We start from the raw sequence: 18,337 nt of genomic DNA, 5'->3' as shown, positions 1-18,337 counted from the left end.
AAACGAGTAGCAGCCGACCATCAACGGCCCGGGTGTTTTATAATGACGCTCTTCGACGACAAAGCTCGGGTCTGCCGAATAATGGGACACGCGCCAGGTCCCGGAAGGGATGCAAAGCTGAGAAGTAAATACTGCAGGGGAAACCGGCAGCTATTCACACCTATTTTTCTAGCTGCAGTCGAAAGAGATTAACTGTGTGTGTCCTGAAGAAAAATAACCCGCGTCTTCTGCCGCTGTGCATGAATGCTTCAGCGAGGAAACCAACGATACTTAGAAATGTTTCATAATTCTGGAATACATATCTGGCGTCCTACTGATGTGACTGTAGGGATATTCTGAGAGAGCTATTATGAAAACCGCAAATTATTAAGGCGTGTAATTCCGCTCATAATGTTTGCATACGCTGTGAAGGGTTCAACAGCCTTGTGCGCTCTGTGATGATAATTAACATACTATTGTTGTATTACGAATCAAACTCATCCCGCTGAGGTGGTAAAAGATAAAAAAAGTCATTGATAGATCTTGACATGTTCTGGATTGTTTTTTCATCGTGGGAGAGTGTACCTTTTATCTGAATGTCAATGTAAATGAGTCTGTTCCCACTCACATTTCTACTGACAAAGACACAGACTACTCCAAACACAAGCAGTCGTGTTCCGTCCCAAAGCTCATGTTAACAAGTACAGGCTATGCCAAGCGGAAGTGATCGTGTTTGCGATCAAACATCAAAGCGGCGAAAGTGAAAGTAATCGAGCAGAGCATCAAAGGGCTGGGTGAGAAGGGAGGGGGGAATGCAAGGAGCAGCTGTGCACGTGCACGCCATCGTGCACTCAAGCCCTTGGCCAGCAAAACCATGTGGGTAGCACTTTTGAAAACCCACTTACAAAATGTCTCAAAGAGACAGCTTTCGCTGTCTCAGCGAGACCTAAAAAAGCTTAATGACCATGAACAAGAGGAAATGGCAGTCATTCAGAGTGAAAAAAACCAGCGGCTTGAGCGGCCTGACCAACCGCCTGAGGCGTGAGACATGGTGGACGGCAGCAGAATAGAAGATCACTGGACATCAATGGGTGAAGAGGGCAGAACGGAAGCTCCTTCACACATACAGCAATGTTTACCAGGATCTCTCTCAATAACTTTTATTTTAACCACGAGCGTGACAACCACCTAAAGCAAAGTCTTGGCCAGACCTAAAAAGGGAGAACGCAAGAGGTACCTAGAAACAGCGCGTTTGCACAAAGGAATGAGAATGACACTTGCATCCCAGAAGAGGCGGAGGTTGTCTGGATTTGAAAATCCGCTACATTCGGACAGGTTTGGGGTGCCTAGAGGGAACATGGCCTGAAAGAAGCGCTGCATTACATGTAGGGTGCCTAGACGGAACATGGCCTGAAAGAAGCGCTGCATTATGTGTATTGCATCCGGATCAGAGGACTGCAAGTGCCAACAGAGTGAACATTCGGGATGAAGCACAGAATGTGGGCTCGGTACATCACAGGCCACGAGTACTGACTGCGAGCTGGACACCAGGCCCTCGAGAGGACACTTGATTCCAGCGCACTGCACCCTGGCTCGCTGCTTAAGATGCAATCAATACACACTGGGGCAGGAACGGAGGAGGGAGGAGGGGGGAGGGGGGGCGGTACATCACAGGCCACAAGTACTGACTGCGAGCTGGACCAGAGGCCCTCGAGGACACACATGATTCCATGTCAGGACCGGAGGCTTCTGATTATGCGGTCTCAATTTCTTTACTGAACTCACAGCAGCCAATGAAAAATTAACTACACAAGTAAAAAACATCACATCCCAGGAGGCTTTGAACCCCTCCTCCTCATAACAGCCAATGGCAACATGTTACAGTATACAAAGCAGAGAGACACTTTCTTGGCCTCCTCTTTCTTTGCTGCTCCACAGTCAAGATAAGTGCCTATCTACTTTGTATACTTTGATTCTGGCCTAAAATGTTATTGAACTATTGCTGATTGATTCTATTTAAACTGACTGTTATCACTGCGTGTTAGTACTGTTTGTTTTTGCCTTTGCGCGATGCCTATCTGCCTTTTTCTAGCCGCGCGCTGCAGTTTCAGGCGCGCTTAGTTACCGGAGATAGTTTTCCCTTTCCAGCGCGTGTTGCGCTGTAGCTCTTTCCCCCACATTTGTCCCGTTCGCTGGCTTTCCCGATCCGAGGGGTTTGCCGCCCACCCCCCCGCAGGGAGCGAGACGCACGCTGGGGGCCAGATCGGCTTCCTGCGTGCACCTCGGGAGTTCGCGCGCAGCTCCGGTAACCAACTGCCGGACCGACACCCTGCCCCGGGCTGAATAGGGGCGAGATGCAGCAGGCAATTAGAGCCAGGTACGGGCCATTTAGGCAGCTTTAAGGCAGCGCTTGAGTTTTTACACCCACAAGGGCAGTAACCCTTGCATTACAGGTCCTGGAGGACATAATTTTTGGGAACTTCTGCTCATCCAGGCAGTTGGGAGTACTTCCTTCCCCATTAGTCCTGGGTTGTACAGGTTTTTGTTGGTATCCCGGTGTGGTTTTTTTCAGTACTCTTTGGCTCTTTTTGTCCCAGCATTGCTCCCATCTGATAGCCCATCTTGCTGAAGGTGGGGTTGATAATTTTGCTTCCCACTGGGGATATTTTGATTGAATAAGCATTTATTCACCTAAAGCATGGCAGACTGCGACTTCTACCAGGAGGAGGTGGCTGTGTGTGAGGATCAGGGGGATGATGAGTACTACTATGACAATTCCACGGAGGACATCATTGATAAGAAATTGGATGCTAAGCTAGATAAGGCACTCTCCTCCGCCTTATTACCGATTGCTCAGAAATTAAATCGTCTGGTCGCCCAGAGTCCTTCTGGCTCTGGCACTGGTCCTGCTCCGACGCCCCTCCCTTCCCCCCCCCCTCCGAGCCCCTTGGCATTCCTTAGCCACATGCACACTCTTACTCTAAACTGTACAAGTCCAATGAACAGGCCCATGAGGGCGCCCCAGCTCCCCTGCCTATTCCTCCTACCCCTGTACTGGACACCACTTCCGGTCCCGACACGGACACCGATTCCTCTCTGGAGTCCAAGCCTCGTAAATGCACGAAGAAGCGCAAACACTCTTCTTCTCCCGTCCAACCCTCCCCTTTGTTTGACCCATCTGATATTGTCCATCCTCGCTCTGCAGACTAGGTTCCACCCACGGCAGTGGCCGACTACATGCAGACTCACTTACGGCAAAGTTTTGATAAGGAGGGGAGGGCCCGTCTAAAATCTGAATACCCACGTCCGGATTTACCCCAAAAGGTTGCTATTACCCCTGACAGATTCCTCCATGACCACTTTCCTTAAAAAAATACAAAAAGGATCCAAAGAAAGGGATCGATCGCACCCTTCGGACGTATCAAGATAAGGTTCTTGACCTTGCGGGCCTCTGAGCGTCGCAAATCTGTCCTTTTGAGGATTGATCCGCAATTGGTGGAATTGGCCACGGCAGAACCGGGGCCGCTAGCTGAAGATCAACTCTTTGGTGAAAAATTCGTAAAGGACATTGCCAAAATTATGAACACTTTTGCCTCACTCGACAAGTCACAATACTCCTTGAAGAAGGTGTTTCATCAGGTCTCTGGTAGGGCCGGGCGTGGCAGAGGACGCTCGACCGCCCGCTACTCCAACCCCAGTCCTCAAAGAGGTTTCGCGCCCAGACGCAGGGGTTATACCCAAGAACCAGAACAGGCGGGCTTCTACCCCTCCAGATCGCGTGGATACAGGGGCCGGTTCAACCGAGGTGTCAACCGAGGCTACAAAAACTATGAGTCCCAGTCTTCTGGTAAGTCCCAAGTGCCCTACGATTCCCCTGGGGGCAGGTTATTGCACTTTTCCGTAAATTGGATGCGCCTCACCACAGACGTTTGGATCTTGCAGACAGTTCAGGGCTATCAGATAGGACTTCTGGAACCCCCCCCCCCCCCCGTCAACTGATTCCTCCTCGACCTCTCCTTTTCTCCCCCCTCTAGAACAGAATTTTTAGACTCCGAACTTCAAGAGCTTTTGGCCAAACAGGCTATTGCCGTAGGACCCTTCATTCCCGGAGGGTTTTGCAGCAACGTCTTCTTGGTGCAAAAGAAAGGAGGAGGTCAGAGACTGATGTTGAACCTCAGAGATTTCAATCCCTTTGTCTACAGGAACTTCAAGATGGAGGGCATCCATCTTCTAAGGGATCTCCTGCTGGAAAACAACTGGATGGTCCGGTTGGACTTGAGGGACAAATTGGGACCGTGAGGTAGGCATCCTTCATCAGAAATTCCTTCAATTTCAATGGAAAGGACAATGGTACCGGTATCGTACTCTTCCCTTTGGCCTATCATCAGCCCAGTGGGTTTTCACAAACTCTTGAAACCAGTGGTTTCCCGACTTCGGGAAAAGGGGTGCGCATGATAGTTTACCTCGACGACATGTTGCTCCTGGCTCAAGATCGGAATCTTCTGCTCACTCACTTGGGAGTGGACGATGTCCCTATTACAGGATCTGGGGTTCGTCATCAACATCAAGAAGTCAATGATGATTCCGAACCAACAGATATAATTCTTGGGTTTCCAAATAAATTCTGTCTCTGCCCAACTTCTCCTCCCTCTGCCCAAGATCAGGTCTATCAAACGGGAAATCAAATCTACCTTGTCCAAACAGATGATTTCCGAGAGTATTGGCAAGGATTGTGGGCCTACTGGCCTCCTCCATTCAGGCAATCTTCCCGGGTCCCCTACATTAGCAAGCCCTTCAGCGGCTCAAAATACACTACATTCAGAAGAAGTTTCATTACGACCACCTCATTCCTTTATCTCCAGACGCTCGAGGGGAGCTTCTGTGGTGGCTGGAACACATGTCGGCCTGGAACGGAAGGGCGATTTTCAGCGCGTCCCCGGACGAAATTATTGAATCCGACGCCAGTCACAGGGGTGCTCGTTGTGGAGACTTTGCCACCGGCGGACGATGGTCTGCCGACGAGTTAAGGTTGCACATCAACTGCGTCGAGCAGGTTTGTTTGCGATTCGGTCAATATCTCCCCTGAAGAGCAATGGTTGCATCCTCCTCCGGATGGACATGTGTCGGCGGTGAGATATATCAATCGGTTAGGAGGGATGAGGTCCCAAATGTTGGTCAACATTGTGAAGGAGTTTTGGCATTTCTGTCTAAATCACAAGATCACAGTCGTAGTGGAATATCTCCCAGGCAAACTCAACCAGGTAGCGGATTGGAACTCCAGATTCTTGAGAGATTACAGCGATTGGAAGCTTCATCCCCCGCTGTTTGCAGAGATCATGAGTATGCGAGGCCCCTGCAGGATAGACCTTTTTACCTCTCGCCTCAACGCTTAGATTCCCTTGTTCTTCAGTTGGAGACCGGACCCGATGGCGATGGGAACGGACGCGTTCCTTCAGCATTGGGGCCCACAGATGAATTGTGCCTTCCCTCCCTTTGCCTGGATCCCGAGAGTGGCGGCCTTTGTCCGCCGTCTTCAATAGTGTTGGTGATACCGTTGTGGAAGACTCAGTCGTTGTTTCCCACACTATTGGAGTGGTCTGTGAATCTTCCCTTTCAACTCCCGAACTTCCAGACGATTCTCCAGGACCCAGTGGGGGCTTGCCACCCGCTAGTCCTGCAGAACCAACTACCTCTCGGTGTGGAAGCTCTCAGGAGACACAAGAGCATTGAAGGCCTTTCACAGGCAGCTGCCGGCTTTATACGACAAGCTTGGGCTCCGTCCACCCGAAAACGATATTCAGCTTCCTGGAAGCGATGGGTGGGTTGGTGCCTTCAACGGCAGGTGGATCCCGTGGGATCAGATGTGACTGAGATTTTGAATTTCCTGTCGAAGTGTGCAGAATCGGGGCTTGCTTACAGGTCAGTTAATATCAGCTATCTCGGCAGGCCATGACTATTGATGGTAAACCGGTGGGGATGCATCTCCTGGAGTGCAAGTTGCTTAAGTGGGTTAGAGTGGCCAATCCCCCCCCTCGCCCCAGGTATTCGACGTTTCTAAGGTACTCTCTTTACTAGAGTCTTGGCCAGATAATCCAGAGCTTTCCTTAAAACAATTATCGGCCAAACTCACTATGCTGTTATGTCTGATTTCCTGTCGTAGAGTCTCGGATGTACGAGCTCTGGATCTGGCGGGAAGAATGTTCTCCACAGGGTGCATCTTTTATCATCACGAGGCAGACAAAGACAATGTCAGGTTCGGTAGAGTATCCTGCTTTCCCTCACAATAATAAATTTGTTTTGCATTGCCTGAAAAGTTATGAGGAACGCGCTCTTGCCCATAGGTCTGATCCTCTGTGACAGGTGTTAATTGCAATTCAAAGACCTTTTAGACAGGTATCAGCTGCCACCTTGGCCAGGTGGGTGATGTCTGAAGCTGGCATTGATGTCTCTGTATATGGTGCTCACTCCACTAGAGGAGCTATGGCCTCTAAAGCGTATATGTTGGGCTCCCGGTTAGAGGGTATCCTGAGAGCGCCAGACTGGTCTACGGATTCTATGTTCAAAATGTTTTATTACAAGCCTATATTGCATGTTTCTTCTGTTATTGATGAGCTTTGAACCAGCATAATCAGAAGCCTCCAGTCCTGACATAGAATACAAAATTTTCCAGCTATCGCGACAAGAATTTTAGATTCTATTAAGGACACGGAGGCGAGGATTATCCCACCCGTTGGGACAGTTGTATCAACTGTTATGTTGTATTATCGTTCTATTCATAACAAAATTATTGCTCACCCTTAAGGAATCATGTTTGTGGGTTCCCCATTTTCAACCTTGTTTCTATATTCAGGAAATGACTAACAAGAACTGAAGTAATGCTCCGGCTGGAGATGGATCTCCCCTGGTGAGAAGAGGTGGTCTCAGGACTGGGATTGTCTATCAAGAACTGAAGTATTACTCCGGCTTGAGGTTGATCTCCCCTTGTGAGAATATGTTGATCGCAGGACTGGGTGACTATGTTCTCCGTTGAGAATTCTAAAGAACGGTTTATCTCTCCGTTGAGAGTCGAATCGGTGTGCTGTTCGGTCGGACTTATGGACTGGTTTTCGCAAAGAAAGAAAAGGCCAAGAAAGTGTCTCTGCTTTGTATACTTTGACATGTTGCCATTGGCTGTTATGAGGAGGCGTGGTTCAAAGCCTCATGGGATGTGATGTCTTTTACATGTGTAGTTCATTTTTCATTGGCTGCTGCGAGTTCAGTAAAGAAATTGAGACAGCATAATCCTCGCCTCCGTGTCCTTAATAGAATCTAAAATTGTTGCGATAGCCGGAAAATTTTGTATTCCAGCGCACTGCACCCTGGCTCGATGCTTAAGATGCAATCAGTGCACACTGGGGCAGGTACGAAGAGGGGGGATGGGGGGGGCAGCAGCTCATCACAGGCCACAAGCACCGAGTTGGACACCAGGCCCTCGAGAGGACACATGCGATTCCAGCGCACTGCACCCTGGCTCGATGCTTAAGATGCAATCAGTGCTCGGTAATCTCCTAATACCCCTTCCTGGAAGAGGGCAGTAATCTGCAGCCCGAGCTGCTCGCTGCTTTTAATAGCATCCCTTCAGACCAACTGTCCTCTTTTATCATACACTGTACTGCAGGGTGGGCAGAGGCCTGCATCCCGAAGCGAGCCCCACCCTTAGTGGTGCTCAACGCTGCCACATCATGCAGGGCTACTGGGCCTAGAGCTATATATATATATATATATATATTTTTTTTTTTTTTTTTAAATGAAAGACCTGCTTCAGGGTCTCCCGACCACATCTGGCTGTAGACGCAGTCTAGGGAGTGCTGGCTGAAACCCCTCCGTTGCCAGAGTGTGAAAAGGCAGTTCCCCTCTCACTTGTCAGTGTATACTTGCCTACTTTTATAGCGCTCTGAAGCCACGGCGCTCACGTCTTCAAATCGGACACACTGGTTTCATGTTTCCATCCACCCCAAAAGGTGGCGCAGCTCTCAGTTCAGACAGTGTTAGACAAAGCTGCAGCTGGGATCTAGAACAGCCTAGCGACAAACCATGGGCGCAGGAGAAGAACCTGATAAAACACACTGCGCCCTGAAGCAACCCCAAGAACGGGGCCATCGCTGGCTGGCAGGCAGCTGTGCCCGTTTAAACTCATCCCGTGGGCCTGGCAGGCAGCGGTGCCCATTTAAACTCATCCCGTGGGCCCGGGAGCTTTGCATGCCCACTCACTCGCATCACAATCTCGCCCCCAAGGCCCGCCGAGCACCAGGTTGCCATCTAGCGCTCATAGCGTGAACATGCCACCAAGACAGGAGCAAGGAAAGGCTGTCTCAGTCCATGTGAGCACCGTATCCGGGCCACTCAAAGATGCTGGGGGTCACCCGCAGACTGCGACCCGCAAAGGACTCACCTGTGATACTACCCACTAGGGCAGGATGAAGAAAGGACCACTCCTAAGAGGACTGACTGAAGACCAGTCTACCATGCACAGCCCACCGGTACCTCAAGGGGTGAGGTACCAGCCCACTTATCCAGAGTTCTACCCCTGCCCAGCTTCAAGGGCGACGTAAGTGAGGGTCTCTTATCCAGAGTTCTTCCCCTGCCCAGCTTCAAGGGCGACGTAAGTGAGGGTCTCTTATCCAGAGTTCTACCCCTGCCCAGCTTCAAGGGCGACGCAAGTGAGGGTCTCTTATCCAGAGTTCTTCCCCTGCCCAGCTTCAAGGGCGACCTAAGTGAGGGTCTCTTATCCAGAGTTCTTCCCCTGCCCAGCTTCCAGGGCGACCTAAGTGAAGGTCTCTTATCCAGAGCTCTACCCCTGCCCAGCTCCAAGGACAACGTATGGGAGTGAGAAGCAGAAAGTGCACGTGTTGAGAGTCCCGAGCATCATGGTGCCTCTCCTAGCTTCTGGCCGAATCTACAAAGCTGGGGCGACTCAACAGCTCACTGCCCCAAGAGCTGTGCTAGACAAAGAAGTCACCACTCCAAAAGACTGGAGGAGGTCATGCAATAAGGGGATGCAGCACTTTTCAGGGTGGCCCCTGGATGAGAACCCCAGGCCATGCGGAAGGAAACGAGTGCTCGCAAATTTTGGAGATACAGAAAAGGAAACCCACGTTAAAAGTGAAAGGACCGGGCCTAAAAAAAAAAATAATAATAATACTAGGCGTGCAGGTAATGGGAGTTAAACTACCTGACCGAATAATGTTTTTCATCCATAAACTGGTTTCAAATTGTGTGATCCTGGGCAAATATTGATTCAGTGAGACGCCATTTTCGTATTTATCATATGACAGTACCTTCAAATACACATCAGCATGTCAGCTGTGCAAAAAAAAAAAAAAAAAAAAAAAAACACTTTGAATAAACTAAACTTTTGCTCCATATATACTACAAATCTAGCCACACAAGATACACATGACCACTGACTGGCCTCTTAGTTCGTTACCCACATTGTCATCACGACAAGGGCAGGAATGTTTTTCAAATCCGGTTTAAAAACTATCACTTTTAATAAATACATACCTGAAGTGGCACCACACCTATTTGCAATCAGCAGATTTTCAATTGAAATGGCATAAAAATACCCCACAGATATGCAGTTTTACTAATAAAACTATAATGTGTACAATGTTTGGAAATCCAGTTTCGGCAAATATTGGTCATTTGCACATCACCAAATAAAGTGTTCTGATTTGTTTTGCTCCTATTTAAAACTGTTTGCATCACACTTCTGAATTACAAAATAAATGCCCTTTCATAATTTCCAATATATTCTGAAATACTTCTACTAGCCTTTTACAAACTGTTGAAGTGTTACAGCCTTTTGTTTCACAATGATTGTCTGACACCTCACTTGACAAAACCCTCCAATTGTAATAAGGGAAAAAAGTAAACAATTTTCAAGAAGAAGCAACAATTGGTGTAAAAAAAAAAAATTGGACCTCTGGCCTTGAACGGACAGCAAAGGAGTCAAGATGAAAACAAGATTTAATGGAGTCTTTATTGCTCATTCACTTTCTGAAATCAGCAGAACGCTTGCTCCTTCCCAGCTTAAAACTCACTGGCCAGAGTGGATGAATACGTACTAAAAATTGTTCGCCCTAATAAAAATCTGACACGCCATAGTTAATGGGAGTACATTATCGAGGCCTGCAAGACCCAGCCCACCATGTGAAAAAGTGCGCGCCCCGACCACTCATTCCAGACGTTCACAAACCTCAAGATCTGACCTCCAACCCCTTCACCCCCATCTGCACAGAACTGAGAATCTTCTCTCGCAAATAGGCACACAGGGGACTAACAGTTAGTGCACCCAATAACATTTCCAACGAACACAGGTTACTGCATTCCTTGCTGCCACAAGTGTGATCATACTGACGTAAATGCAGTCCATTCATTACCTCAGTCACACAGCAGATTATATAATTGGAAGGGATTCACTTTTACGTAACTCAGGTAGTCTGCAAAGACATCCTGTGACCACAAGGTGGTGCTCTTGCCTAATGCAGACACTACATGCTTGACTGATGGTCCTCAACACAGCCACCTGACTGAGCCCTGCCCGAAAGGCGATTGTAAAACTCCAGTTCTGGATTAATACGCAGCACACTGCAAGCATTCCAATTATCAAGCAGTGGCAAAACCAAAGGTTTTGCTTGCACGTTGAATAAGGACATAGATATACATTTGTCTGCATTGAAAAATAAACAAGCATTGTCATAGCCAATAGGTCTCGCATTTGAGACCTTACAAGTGTTAAGCCATGCAACAGTTGATGTTGTTGCACCAAGGATATTGTCCTGCATAACTAAATACTAATAAGGTCCCAAAAGAGACCTATTGGCTATGCCAATGCTTGTTCCACTGAGCGAACAAGATGAAAGCACCATCAAGTAAGTCACCAAAGGATGTTCACAACACAAAAACGTGTATGGTTTAATGGGCAATACTGTAGCTTCGCAGTTAACAACATTGGGCATGTACACCCTGCACATGACAACGGCGCTATGGATTCTTATTGTAATGATCCTAAATGTAAAGCTCTCAGATACCCTCTTGGGTCAAGTTCGCACTATATAAAACTTTATAAATAAAAAATAAAACAGAGGGAGGCTTCTAGGCCCACAAGCGGTTTCTCCTCCCGATACCCCCAGCCATCAGTGATGTATCCTATTACCATAAGGACCGAAGGGGAGGAATTGTGTCACTGTCGTTAAGCACATTCAGAAGAGGCCCTGCGCACACAGAGGCTAAAAGGGAAAGAGGCCTTGTAAATGACAGGGCAACCACAAACCTCTTGATGGAAAGACGATGGCACCCCCACCACCTCGCTCAAGCGGAGTGTTTTTTTTTTTCAATAATTATTTCCAGCAGCTGGGTCCGCAATTGGAAAGTGGGATTTTGGGAGTTCAAATGTTAATGTCACCAATAGCAAACGCTGACAGCAACAACACAAACATTAGTAGAAATTAAATAAAACAGCGGTAGCAAGTTGCTAACGTTGGTAGTAGCAAAACTGAATCTTGCATTTCCTGGCGCAAAAACCAGTAGGGAAATCTAATATTGGCAGGGGGGCGAATAGTCCCCCATTGGCCTCTGCAATCACAGTTGCTCTGTCCATGCAAGTTTGTGTATACAAGGATCAAAACATATCAACTTGTTAACACCTCATCCTTTTGAGGTCAGCCAGATGTGTTCCATTCAATCAGTTATTAGTGAAACCTGTGATTTACGGCGCCTACAAACAGCAGACATTTGAAATGAGGCCCTATATAAAAACAACCAATTATCTGTCTGAACTGAGGCATAGAACTGGGGTAAAGCAGGCAAACGATAAAAAAAAGAAAAAAAAAGAAAGAAAAAAAAAAAAAGACATGGCTTCTGTGTTTCACCGCACATATGCGTGTTTCCACTGCATGAGTGGGGTACAGGCCGCCTTGGGTCTGCGCCTTCGTCTGAGCACCCCAGCGGAATCCTTCTTTTTTTCCAGGAAATCTTCTGTTCAGACCTATTCTCCGACTAGAGGGGCGCTAATGCTCCACAAACCATCATCCGAATATGCCAAAACGCTGCAAGAAACAACAAGCGCTGAAAGACAAGCGCGCCCCCAGCGGCTGCGAAAGTTAAAGTCCATCTACGGTGTTTACCTTATGGGAGCAAGCAGCGGCGGGTGCCATAATTGCAAACAGATGGCGCCGCTGCTTGCTCCCGCAAGGTAAACGCCGTACATGCACGAGGGCTCACTGGAAACAGTGCAGTACATGCACGACTTTACAAAAAAGTATGGAGTGATTACAAAAGGTCACTCCAAAGCAGCGCTTGCGCGCTGCGTAGGCGAGACCTAAAAGACAAGGACTGAGTATTTTCTAAAGACAAAGCACCTTTAAGCTATAAATAAATCTGATGACGGAGTAGAATATTGAGATAAAAACAATCTCTCCTGCATTGCCAAGTAATCATTCATAGGAGGTGAAACGGTATCACAAACAGCAAGCGCTCAGGAACCAAAACTATTCTGGGTAGAGTCACAGCCAAATCTGTATATTTAAAAATAAAAACTTGTAACATTAGTTCATTCTTTATTAATGTTTAGACAGTCTTTAAAACATACAGTCCTTAAAAAACAATAACTTTTTTATATAATTACATCAGAGCAGCAGACAGCCGTGTAGTCAGCCCAACCTACAAACACAGTTCAGTCAACCACTCGAATCGCACAATGCAAGAATATAATTTTAAATTCAAATAATCCAGGGTGGCTGGTCTGAGTCATCAAAAACTAAAACCACATGTTCTCAGTGGCCAGTTTCTGCAACAATTAACACACCCACGCAGCTCTGCAGAGACCTGAAGTGAAAGAGGCATGCTTTTCTTGGGCAGAAGAACACCCCACTTCACTCAGATCCATCCTTACACCAGGATGTGAGCAAGGACAAAAAGTGGATCTAAAGAGGGAGGCGCATCACGAGGTGTAGTGCACTATTCTACAGAGCGCAGTGTGAGGAGGAACAGCTCTTTACATCTCCTACAACACGGGTACACAAACATCTTCCAAGGGGCAGAGAGGGGGCAGACGTCAGGGGTTGTACAAGATGGGCGTAGAGGACGCAAAGCATGTAAATCTAGTTGCTGAATTGCACAGTGTGAAACCAGAAAACATGGGATTAATCACGACTTCCCCCTTAGCCAAACTGTATGATTTTAAGCAATTGTTGGTCGTCACTTTGCCCCCCCCACCCCCACTTTTCTTTATCATCACATATAAAATCACCTCAATATAGAGGAGTTAAGGATGTGCAGTGTAAAAAAAAAAACCGTCTCCTGTGTTTGATTTGATAAACTATAATGTTGTCCATGTATAACGGCAACCCAGTCCACCGGAGAGTGAACATGACAAGTGGCTTGCCTCTTATTTCACTATTTGCATTGTTGTCAGGTTAAGAGGTAGCATGAATTGTTCTAAATTCATGTTTAAAATTATCACTAATGAGAAAAAAAAAAATACATTAATGAAATGATACGTTCTAATGTACCAAGGGGAAACACGACAGCATGTTAATGAAAAGCACTTTTTTTTTTTAATTTGGAGACCATAATTTTTGGACATTGGTTGCAATAGGTTTTCAGAAATGAAGGGGTTTCTAAAATCATGTGGCCCAGAGCACCTCAGTTCCTTCAACTTGAATTAACCTGTAAATAAATGCTCGCCAGTGTAACGTCTTTCTGAAGGTTAGGGCTCAGTCAAGTAAACAACTGCCCAGTGCTACGGTTGAAGAGGCCATACATTGAGTATCATGTCCTAGGATAGGACCCAGCCAGGCGGCCTCAGGAAAAGGGCCTCTTACCTCCTTGACCTGCTGCAGCTCCAGTTTCATGGCTTCATGCTCAGACTCCAGGTCAGTGTACTTCTGCTTCAGGTCTGCGTTCTCCTCCAGCACGGCCAGTCCATACTGGGCGGCCTGCACCTTCTCCTGCGTGGTCTCCTGGAGCTCAGCCGACAGGCGCTCCACCTCAGCTCGAAGGAGCGCCATGTCCCCGGGGTCCATGACTCCTTTTCGGGTGCCGAGGGCCGGAGGGGAGCGTGCGCACTTCTGGAGAGAAAGAAAGGTTGGGAAAGGTTGGGAGACCGGGAATTAGTACAGACATCACGACCTCGCAGTGTGTAAAGGGCCAGCACAAGAACGACCGGTGCAAAGCAATGGGTGTGGGCCAGACAGGGACCCACAAAGATCTCCTTTAACAAGGCCGGAGAAAGACACTGGGCCTCGGATGACTTATTAGAAACACCTCTCCCATAAGTCAGTGAACTCTAGAAAGAATATGGACCTCATAATTCAAGGACTGACTGGAGCTGGGTGCGTTCATTAGCATCTTCATGGTTAGTTAGTTGAAAACAGGGAGAGGGACTGGGGTGAGAATCAACACGAAGCTATTGTATAGTTTGTTGTGTATTAAATCAAACATTTAATAAATCATCATCATGTGAAGACAAACACTGTTGAGGAAGACTTCATGAATGCACCGATACTTGTAGAGCATGCGCGCCCAGAAAGATGTAGGGCCCCACTCCTCCCAGGGGAAAGATGCGCGCCCCTCCCACACCATGTGCCCAAAAAAAAAAAATCTAAGCAGATCTGAGCTCTATTATTAAACCTTGCATCCAATCTGTAGATTACATGAACGTGGTCGACAAGCGTGTGACTGCTACACTACTGGACACCAGTGTCAGGCAAGAAACAGGCTAAGCCATGACTGAGCACCGCCCAGAAGTCTGTGCTGGGAAAGTGATCAGTGAACAGCTCATTCAGCACAAGGATTTACAAAACCAGACTAGGCGCTCGGGAGCCTGCAGAGCAGATGTGGCGTTTGCTACCAGAGAGAGGACATTACAATGCAAAGCACACACGATTGGAAACTGCCACCTCACAGGGGCGCAGAAAGGCAAGAAAACCTCAGACGCCAGAGACGGGCATTTCACCGTGCAGGGCACGTCTGTATTCAGTGAGGTAAGCACCCAGAGGTGCGAGAAAAGGGGGCCGAGACGATTCGTGGCAAGGCCGAGGGCAGGATGTGGGGAGGTACCCTCACCTGCAAGTGACGCGCTGGTGGAGCACGGATGGTCACACATGGCACGGGGCAGAGTTACAAAGAGCCATCCAGTGAATGAAGTCACGCAGACACCCCAGAGGCTCATTAGAGACACAAACTGCCTCAGTAGGAATGGCAGCAGTCTCCCCAATGCTGGCACTCAGTCTCAGCACCGCTGCAGTGCCTACAATGGGCGAGTGCGGGCACTTCACAGGCACTCTAGAGAGGGAGCACCTGCTCTTCTAGATTTCCATTTAAAAGCACAGTCTCTCCTGCCCGCTGGCGGGCCAGAAGAGTGATGGAAGGATGCCCACATTAGTTCCTTGATGAAAAGCAGCGTCGTCGCGGTTTTTATTTTTCAATGGTGGTATTCGGTGTTCCTCGTCCCACCTAATTTGAAGCAGCGATGCTTTGTATCGTGTTGATCAACAATGAAAGTGGCGTTTTACATCATCCCGCCCCCATGCATTTTGGGCCCGTGTAGCCCTTCGGCGGGGGGGGGGGGGGGGGGGGGTAGCAATTCAGAAAAAAATTACATGTACGCATGATGACATAAATCTCAGCCACCTGGCTGCGTCATCAAGAATAAAACAAACGGGGTAAACATACTGGTGTAACTTATCAACCTCATAACATGCACACAGCCATCACCTGCGACCTATCCGGACCACAATCGACTGAAACAGTGCACAAAATCAATAGCCACCAATTGTAACCGATCCGACCCCCAACAATTGAAATAGTACCTATACAAAGAAACACGGCAACCACCGATGACAGGTCACGAAGGGCACCGTCTGTCCGCATAGGGCAAGTTCACATGACGAGCCTCGTACAACAGACAATCTGCCCTCCCCCCCCGATCTGGTGCCATTGGAGGGGAAGCAGCCGGGGGCACCCCTGCAAGGGTAAACAAAGGGCCTGCTGGGGTGAAGTGTGAGGGCAGGAGGAGGAAACAGGCCGGCAGGAAAGGGTGGGGTGTCAATATGCAACCCCCATGGCATGCATCGGGAACTGTGGGAGTTACCCGGGTGATCAAAAAGGTGTCAGGAGGTCCTGCTGGCGTGGCTATTTGCCATGTGTAAAGCATTTCAGACATCATAGTTGTAGGGGCAGGTACACTGTGTATAAAATGTATTTAAAAAAACTCTCTCTGAAAGAAAATAAAAATCTGGAACAAACCTAGTTGCACACGCCCCCGCCTTCAAATAAGTTTAGCTTCCACTTCTTGGCGTTGTATAGCGCATAATGGGGCAGTTTTGTCACTAGAGGGTGAGATTTGTTAACACTCAGCCCCACCAAATATAGGGGCAGATTTATGATCCCCTTGCGCCACTTTTAACATGGGAAAAGTGACGCAAAAGTGGCGCAAGGGGCTCATAAATCTGCCCCATAATCTTTACTGTGTTACATCAAAAGGAGCACTTATTTTGTTAGACAGCATTCATTGCAAGCAAACGTTTCATGATCAGGCTCTGTGGGATTCCCTCGGCGCCCAGTAATCAAGCGCCAAGAGGCATTCCAGTCTGATACGCAAAAAAACACATTAAAAGTTAACGTACAGTAACATAAAGACCCTGAAAAAAGTTTGCAAAGTATGTGGAAAGTGTGCAATGTATATTTTTGGATCCAAAATTACCGATAAACACTTTTCTGGGTGTGCACGAGAGCGCTCAAGGGTGAGGCAGGGGACAACTGCGCCGGATGCTTAGAATACGCCGTGAAGACACACGCACGTGATATGGGCAGCGGCTTAAGTGCTACATCAGTGGGCGCCGAGGCTTTGCGACACCCGAACCAACCAACCACCCTCAAAGCGGTAAAAAGGTGGGGAGGGTACGGAAGAGCCCTCACGCCACCGAGGCCTGCCCAGCTGCCGACCCTCACTCACCCTCTTTGACGTCACTTCGGCCTTCCCGCTGGACCCAGCGCTGACGTCACTGCCCGCTCCCCTCCGAACTCCTAGAGTTTTTGAAATTCCTCGCGCTGCTAACGGCCCGAGCTGCCAGTTCTGCACAGCGGAGAAAGGCGAAGGGGCGGGAGCTAAGCGCTCATTGGCTAGAGGGCGCGCGCTTCTCCACCAGCTACCGATAATTTGGTGGTTTTGCGCGTGCGATTTCGGGCAGCTCCGAGAAGCATCTTAAACCCTGATGAGCACGAATCACAGGTCTTGCCCGTCTAGTTTGCGTCCAATGGAAAAGCATGGGGCGGGGTCTACACAGTCCCGCCTTCTTTAGGGCGTGCCTGTCCCTTATCACGGTCGCCGCACGGATACTACCGTTTTAAGCGTACGCTCATGAATTTACGTGTTGAGTTAGCTGACTGAACCGACTAATCGATTTGTGTACTTCTCATGAATAAAGACGAACCTCCGGCTAGTTGTCTGGATGTACTTAGCGTCAAACCAGTACAATAATGGCGAATCCACGTATAACTCATTTTTAATATCTATTTCTATCCCTCATTGCCAGTAAAACAAACAAAATCTGCAAGAATATCAAATACTAAAATCCGCTGCGTGTGCTGCAAAGCATATCACAAAGTAGCTACCGCGAGGCCCCCGGAATAACGTTTTCGCCTGTATTATGCTCCCGTTCAAAGATGGCCGCTGCGTCTGCACTTACGACTAGCCAATAGGTGGTGTCAATCAAAGTCTTGTCCCGCCCTACGTTATGTCGTCATGTGTTGGCGGGAAAGACATGAGGAGGCGAGATGACGACGTCGCACTAATGTTTGGGTTTCTCAGACCCACCTACAAGTTGAGGCTCTGGAAACGAGCGAGCTTCCGTGGATTGCTCCAACTATGTCCTGGCGAATAGCGTCACCTCCGTGAAGGAACATGGCAAGTTTCTATTTTTGCTGGTTAAATCATTCTGAGGAAATAAAAATGTAAAACGTTGTATCACCCTTCTGTTGTTTGAAAGCTATTGTTACTTGAGTATGAAATACCTTAAAAAAAAGAGAACAGCTCCGGCCACAGGGTCTGAGGAATGCCATCATTTACATCCAGTTGACATCCTTCTTAAATACGGTTTTCATCAGGTTGTAAAATTCCCCAGCGAACCTTATATGGCGAGGAATGTTGGTCACTGCCTTGGAGTCATAATTTAATGGTCAAATGGTTACTACAGGCCGGCCTCAACCTTGCCTAGGCACGGTGTGACCAGGGTTATATCCCCTCTGCAGTCCTATTTTTAAAATTGAATCTTTTTGTTTTGGGGAGGCAGTAGAGCAAATTGCTTGCAGGCCT

The 18,337-nt window shown here is 48.1% G+C and overlaps 1 protein-coding gene across 3 annotated transcripts in view; it reads right to left on the bottom strand.

Annotated features, from left to right (window-relative positions):
- LOC146797109 (protein bicaudal D homolog 2-like) overlaps positions 1-17,195 on the bottom strand; it is a 136,353-nt gene extending 119,158 nt beyond the window's left edge. For 2 of the 3 annotated variants that reach the window (XM_085629749.1, XM_085629751.1), the window contains exons 1-2: positions 16,979-17,195; positions 13,845-14,090 (exon numbers count right to left, since the gene is read on the bottom strand). In XM_085629749.1, coding sequence (XP_085485875.1) covers positions 13,845-14,045 — 201 coding nt within the window. In that variant the 5' untranslated portion in view covers positions 14,046-14,090; positions 16,979-17,195. Of the gene's footprint in view, positions 1-13,844; positions 14,091-16,726; positions 16,864-16,978 lie in introns of those variants that run through there. The other variant, XM_085629750.1, reaches the window with a different exon arrangement.
- Positions 17,196-18,337: the final 1,142 nt, after the last annotated feature.

This window comes from Triturus cristatus, chromosome 10, assembly GCF_964204655.1.
Source record: "Triturus cristatus chromosome 10, aTriCri1.1, whole genome shotgun sequence".
Classification (NCBI taxonomy): domain Eukaryota; kingdom Metazoa; phylum Chordata; class Amphibia; order Caudata; family Salamandridae; genus Triturus; species Triturus cristatus.
The sequence above is the reverse complement of the archived record's forward strand: the minus strand, read 5'-3'. Positions and strand labels throughout refer to the sequence as shown.